This window comes from Rhyacophila brunnea, unplaced genomic scaffold (genome assembly GCF_057557595.1).
Source record: "Rhyacophila brunnea isolate RB1 unplaced genomic scaffold, BYU_Rbru_1.0 scaffold_19, whole genome shotgun sequence".
NCBI lineage: Eukaryota > Metazoa > Arthropoda > Insecta > Trichoptera > Rhyacophilidae > Rhyacophila > Rhyacophila brunnea.
This window is the reverse complement of record NW_028232848.1, coordinates 34,321,413-34,329,012: the sequence shown is the minus strand read 5'-3', so window position 1 is coordinate 34,329,012 and position 7,600 is coordinate 34,321,413. Positions and strand designations below refer to the sequence as shown.

Below are 7,600 nucleotides of genomic sequence, written 5' to 3'. Positions count from 1 at the left end.
AACAAACAAGTTTACTGCTTTATTAAGTAGGTTCGTTGGTATATTGTTATTCACATAATATACTTTTTTAAGTATCTGTTCCAACTCGGCATAAAAAAATCTATGCGGATGATATTGCCTTTATATCTCATGCCGGATAGTAAAGACACAAAAAGCCATCGGAAGCAATCTCGTCTAGAGAATTCTTGAGAAATAATCAGAAAATGTCAATCTCAAGAAATTAATTTTCCAAAAATTTATTCTCATTTCTCGAGAGATTATCAATGTCATTCTCGAGAATTCGAGAAATTGTTACTAGGCAAAAATAACAAAAGGAAATGTTGACACGGAAAAAGAAACCTGACGGAATTAAAAAAAATGGTGTTAATAAAAGCTATCGAGGGAATCTCATAAATTCCTCTGTTTAAGTTTTGTTCGGCATGGAGAGGTAAAAAGAAAAAAAATTATATCAAGAATATTACCTACTGTTTATTTAAAACTCACATCTTCATTTCTAAATGATTCAGAAAACTTTTAATGACGCACTCATTTGACAGTTTCGTCCAGGTCTTGGTTTAATGCTGTTTTAAAAAGTAGCTCACCGCAAAATACTGATAAACAATAAATATTATTGATTGTAGATAATTGGTTCAAAACTCAAATAAAATTTATTGTACTCGTACTTAAAACAGTTTAAATAGTTATTTATTTTGACATTTAAATGAATCAGTAAATAATATATACCTACTTAATTAACAATATCGTCACGGTTCGGCGGCATTCGTAACTATAACGGAGGTTCTGAACCTATTGGAGTCAATCGATGCCGATTGCAATTTGACGTCGGTATTGACGAAGAGATTCTGGACAATCGGCGTCAATTTTATTATTTATATTCAAATTTATGTATGTTACGTCAGTGACGTCCCTAGACAAAATGCCGCCCAATTTTTATACAATATTTTTATCATCCTTTCATGACTCCAGTATGGATACATACATTACTAACAAAATAATTATATACCACTAGATCTGATTTAAATACCATCTCTACTTCAATAGACAGTATTGCGAGTCCACGGTTTCAGATACATTTAAAAATACACATGGCAACTTTCAAAACTCGTGAGTGACCAGCAAAAATATTTGGATAAATTAATTAGGTAAGTATGTATCTACGTATAATTCCAAAATCTGCACGTGTCATTGCTGTTGATCAATTACAACGGAAGTAAACTAGACATCGTTAACTCTAAAAAAATACAGTCCTGTTAAACCTTCTATTTTAATTAATACATTTTATTTCCAACCAGTTAGCTGAATTTTTAATGGAAAGATATTTCTGTTATTACTAAGTTTGGGTACCTATTTCTATATATACCTAATGATTCTCCTCGATTTGCCGCCCTTCGAGTAACTGCCGCCCCCAAGCGACGCTCAATCTGTCTACCCTTACGGGACGTCACTGTGTTACGTATAATGACACAGCAGCCTTTAGTGATTGAGGTAATCACGAAGAGACGTTTTACGTGGCTGGGACATGTGTTCCGGATGCCGCCAAATAGTGCGACACTTCGTACCCTTGGCACAGCCTCAAGGGTTCCGTCGTCGTGACCGGCCCTCCCTCACCCTGCAGCGGTGCTAAAAAAGCGATCTACGCGCTGTAGGTCTGGAATGGCGGGAGGCGCAAGAGTTAGCGATGGATCGAGGGAAGTGGCGCGAACTTGTGCTTGCCCTATGCCCCATTGCTGGGTTGTGACTAGGGAATCCAATCCCGAGCCAAAATTCTGATCCCGGGATTTCGGGATTACAATTTGACAATCCCGGGATCCCGGGACCGGTCCCGGGATTGACATTTTTTCCATTGATTGTTAATATAAAATTTTTATATTTACAAATAACATTGATGAAATCGGTCACAACTAAATCTAGTATAATTTATACTATTTAAGACATTTATTGTTAATATTGTATACGATCAATCTTGGAAATACACAAGTTTAACGGAGTAAATAATATTGTAATTTAAATAATAACGTGAATTTAATAGGAGATTGCTGTTTCTGATAGTAAAGATTTATTGAATGGATTATCGAGATTTAAAATAGTTAAGCAAATAATCATGGCGTACTTATGGCCTTTCCGCTTCATAAATCTAATTAGTCAGACAAATATGAAACTGCCGTAAAACGTATGAGACCATGGTGGAAATCTTTCTCATTTTTATTAATTTATGTGAAAAAATAAAATGAATCGGCAACTTACACATGGGTATAAATCAGGGCTCAAAATGGAACGGAACGCACCGGAGCGCCGTTCCGGCTCGTAAAATTTGTAAAATTATCGCTCCGTCTCGTGGAAAAAATATGTTGACCATCTGAGCTAGATAGGCCATAGAATAGAAAATCTGACACTTATTTTTATAAAATACACATACGATTGGATGACTAAGTAAATATCTTCAGAAAATTTGTCGAGCGCTCCGGTTCGTAAAATTTTCCATTTCGAGCGCTGGTATAAATCAAACTTCATTCAAACTCAGTTTATTTCTAATGTAGGTATTTGTTATTAAAAGTATATTTCTGTTATACTCGTATTATCGTTTTTATTTTATTTTCCATAAAAATTGATAAAAGAATCAATCCCGAAATCTCGGGATTATGTTTATCAATCCCGGGATTCATAGGCATCGAAAATAGCTCGAAATCCCTAGTTGTGACAGAGTGATAGAAGAAGAAGATAGTGAACTTTACAAATAATACATTTAAGACGTTTACAACATGACAATTAAAAATAAAGAAATATATATTATCAAAACAGATAAAAAACAAAAAAATATATAAACTCAAGTCAAGTTAAAAATTTCCATCTGAGGCGGACGAAACCGGTCCAGATTTATTTATTAAAAGTAGAATAAGTATTTACTAAAATGATATTGCGTTTTATTAAATTAAATTATTAATTTCTAAAGTGTTTTTTTACAAGTCTAAATAAACGTTAATAAATATTTGTTAGTAGTTAATGAGTTTTTATCAGTGGTACGAGTATGTACGAGTATATTATTGTGAGCAGAAATTTGACTGACGAGTAAAACTGATTATATAAATATTCCTTGTATGAATACTTAACTCAGTATTAACAAACGATTCAAATCGGTAACACATATATACGACTCTGTGCGGTGCAGTGATCAATTATGGATATTATACAAGATTTATCTGATCTCCCAACAGACCATTCTAGGAAAGTAATCAAAGAAATACTTGAAAAAGAAAATCTAAATGATTACCGTGTAACAGTCTCAGGGGCGTCAAAAAAGGGAGATAATTATTTAGGAGATCTGTACAGGATTAATATAACGGGAAGAAAATCGAATGGAAAACCTGGATCACTAGATCTCGTGTTGAAACTATCGCCAGATGATCCTTTGGTTAGAAAACACGTACCGTATAATAAATTTTATAAAAAAGAAGTTTACGCGTATACGAAAATAATACCTCATTTCAATCAAATACAAGATGAATATAAGGTACCAAAGAAGAACCGGCTTATGACTGCCAGATGTATCAGTGCGTCGTCTGAAGAATTTAAAGAATTTGTTCTCATGGAAGACTTAGGATCGCGTGGATTTATTTTGTTTGATCGTCTAAAATCTTTAGACTATGAACACTTATCTCTTTGCATTAAAAATCTGGCAGCACTTCATGCGTTGTCTTTTGTGATGATTGAAAAAGAGCCTGTGTTATTAAAACAAATGGTAGATGACTCTTGCCAGTTAAGAGGCTTATCGGAAGGTTTTATTAAGTTGTTTACAAACGCTGCTATTCAGACGGGCAAGATTTTGGACGACGAAGTCTGTGTGAAAAAGCTCCAAGATTACATGAAAGACCCCTATGAGAAGTTGTGCAATTTTTTAGACACTAAAGCGGCTGCTCCCTACAATGTTGTCTGTCATGGAGATTGTTGGTCAAACAATTTTCTATTTAGATATGAGGTGAGTTTACTGAATGTACATAATTATTATTTAATCAGTAGGGAAAAAATAGTGGACACATATTGGATAGTCCATGGCCTAATGGTCCAAAGGGGGGGGCTGACAGGGCTCTAGCCTAGAGGCCCGGGCTCAGAGGGGGCGTGACGGATCGATCAGATATGTGAGATAACCCCCATCATAAATTTGCTCTAATAGTTAAAAAGTCGCCTGCGGCGCTATTCCACAAGGGGGATATGTGAATTTGAAAAATGTGGCTGTAAGATGCAATTTTTGATTGTTTTGTGTATCCAACTCGACAACTCTATATTTCAAGTAGATGTATTAAAACTACAAAAAAAATCGATAAAAATACACTGTAGGCCCCTACTTTTTACCTGTAACACAATTGTGAAAACACTTATGTTGTGCGTCACCATGCCATTAAACTTAGCGATAGGTAGGGGTGCCCGTCAAAGATTTTGGCCAGGAGGCCCGCTTTAGGATGTGTGGTCATGGGACAGTCATACTACCACAGTTTTCTATACATTTTCACAGCGCTAGAAATGGAAAATTTTACGAAATGGAGCTCTCAATAATTATACGAACATATTAACATAGTTATATAAGTCAATTTAATATTTGCAGGAGTCAAAGCGATAATCTTCAGGATTTTATGAACCAGAACGGCGCTCCGGTTCATTTCGAGCCCTGCATTTTCACTTGTTAATTGAGCTTGTAATAATCCCGTTTCAATTGAGATTAGAGAATATAAGTCACTATGCGTAATTATTGAAATAAACCAACAAATAAATGTCGATTTGCATTGTTTCTAGCACTAAACACACTAGGTATTTTATTTACATGTTAAATAATTATTTATTAATTCAATATAAATGTGTCATAGTGAGCCTTCGGCATTGATATATTATAATGTATATTGCGCCATTGATTGTTAATGTTCCAGATAAAAAGTTGATGGTAACTTGATAACTGAAATACATATCTACTAATTGCGTAGTTCATCCTTGTAATATAAGTGGATAATAATTCTGAAAAAATATTGATTTTTATTATTTATTATTTCGTAACATCTGATTATATTTTAATGTGAATGCTCCGACCTACTTGAAGCACATAAAGAAAATATTAGAAACTTAAAATTAGAGATAAATTATTGATATTTTTATATTTTAAACTGTTTAACTAATCAATACGCACCTGGAAGCATAAAAGAGAACAAAAATAAGTCAAAGCTGATATTATAGTTACTTACATCAATTATTTATTATAAATACATTATAAAATGCAATTTCGTTAAAGGATACCACTTTATTACGGCATATTATTATCTTTAAAACTTAAGATGTTTCATATAAAGCCGTGCTTCTCAAAGTTTTTAATACCACGGGCTCCGAAATCAGAAAAAAAATCCAAAGCTCCCCATCCCAAAAATGTTAGTTTTTAGTGACCAACAGTACTTTATTTACCATTAATTATTACTATAGGTACATTTTGATTAAAAAATAAAAACAATTTAATGAGAGGGGTGTGATTGCATATTTTTCCGGTACAATGTTTGAAATGCTAATTCGAAGGGTTTGCTCCAAAGTCTCCGTTGAAAAACACGACATGCGTTTATTTTTTATTACCAGTAACCATAAAAATGCTATTTCGCATGGGTATGTTGTCGCAAAAGAAATTATAATGCTGATTATGCGATTAACGGATATTCTTTCTGTTGCCTTATCCAAAATTCTGCAAGACTTCTTTCATTAAATTCGACTTCAAGGGAATTACCTGTTCTAATATCGAATGAATTCTTCTTGAGCTGCCTACGTTCTATAATCATATTTAAAGGATTTAGTAAATGGTGTTCTTATACAATTGTACTTTGGTCGTCATTTTAGTTTGGGAAATATTATGACGTCCAGTGATAACGATTTTATTATTTTTTTTAAATACTGAAATAATTCGCGGCTCCCTGGCAGGAGCTCCAGGCCCCCATTGGGAGCCGTGCCCCTCAGTTAGAGAAGTACTGATTTAAAGCGTACAAAGCACTGAATACGTGATATTATAATGTGTTTTAATTTGTGTTTCAGAAAAACCAACCAGTTGAGATTCGAACCGTGGACTGGCAGATTATCCGTTATGCTTCCCCCGTGACGGATATAACTTACCTTCTGTTCACCAGCACCGACGAAGAGACAAGAAGAAAGTATTATCCAGCCATATTGGACCTGTACCACGAAACCCTCGGAGAACGCCTGGCCGCGATGGAATGTGACGTCGAAAAGTGCTACCCGAAAGAAGTGTTCATGGATCAAGTCAACAGAATACTGCCATTTGGCCTTCTCATGTCGCTGGCTCTTTTACCATTGATGCAGAGTGACAGGGGTAATGCGCCTGAGATAATGGACATGGTAGGGGATGGGGATGACAAGGAGAACAAAAATGAACTGTCAAAAAACTGTATTGATAGAATGCGAGGTGTTGTAAAAGACTTTGTTAGATATAAAATGATTTAGTGGCGCAGAATTTTTAATTATTTAAAGGTCCACATATGTACCGAGTAATGACTAATAAGTAAAAGAATTTAGGTTATATAGACCCGGTATTGGGGCGATTGGACTGATTAGACACAATTGGGCCACACGCTCTGAGTGACTTCCGGTGTCGCAATAAAAAAAGGGAATATATTCGCACAGTTAAATTGAATGTTTTCACAAAGTGTTGACAACATTTAAAAAGATAACATTCACATCGGAAATGCATGGTTTCACAAATGATCGACAACTTTACTGTCAAATGATAGATTTTCACTATGCAAAGAAATAGTTCTCACTTTTGTCAATAGATTATCGTAACACTCAAAAATTAATAGATGTATCGAAAGGAAAATATATTTCACTATATGTGCGTTTAAATTAATTAAAATGATTTAACATGAGTAGGTATACTTGATAGTTGTGTACATATTATTATAACTATGAACAAACTCATTTAAAGAAAGAAATGGTGAATTTGATGAAAGATTATAATTATTATATATCATATATTAAAATATATTATACAATAAAAATATAAAAGCGTTTTTATTTCTTACAAACAAAAGTAAATGACAGTTAATTGACTATAACTAATGAATATATATAATTATAATCTATAAATATATCTATTAGGTATATATAATATCTATCTATGATTGAATTATCTACTTATTTTCTAGTTTATATAATATTAATTATTATTATTGAGCCCGCTGTTTTTATGATGTCGTCTTGCCATCTCGCATGGGTATCGTTTCCCTTTTGGGCCGTTCCATGAAGTAATTATTTTTGTCCATCTCTCATCTTGTAGTCGATTCATTTATATCATAAGTATTTCAAAATATCATGGTTCAGTTCTGAAAACAAAAAAATAATAATTTGCCCTATAAATGGTTAAAACATAATACAATATTCTCTCAGTAATCCGCCACCCTAAAAGGGAAAGCGGCGGATTATAATAATGCATACATACAAAATATGATAAAAATTAAAACAGGTGTTTCGTAAAAATAGTTTTTTTGAGAAATTTTTACTAGAAAATTACGGTTTTATTTATAACTAAAATCAAGTATTTACTAAATTCTACATATTTATAAACTAA

General features: G+C 33.4%; 1 protein-coding gene across 1 annotated transcript; it reads left to right on the top strand.

The window, feature by feature from the left end:
* Positions 1–3,131: 3,131 nt before the first annotated feature.
* LOC147072925 (uncharacterized) lies at positions 3,132–6,964 on the top strand. Its single transcript, XM_085945910.1, has 2 exons — positions 3,132–3,973; positions 6,052–6,964. Exons 1-2 carry the CDS (start codon positions 3,176–3,178, stop codon positions 6,475–6,477), a joined length of 1,224 nt encoding a protein of 407 aa, XP_085802036.1. The 5' UTR covers positions 3,132–3,175; the 3' UTR covers positions 6,478–6,964.
* Positions 6,965–7,600: the final 636 nt, after the last annotated feature.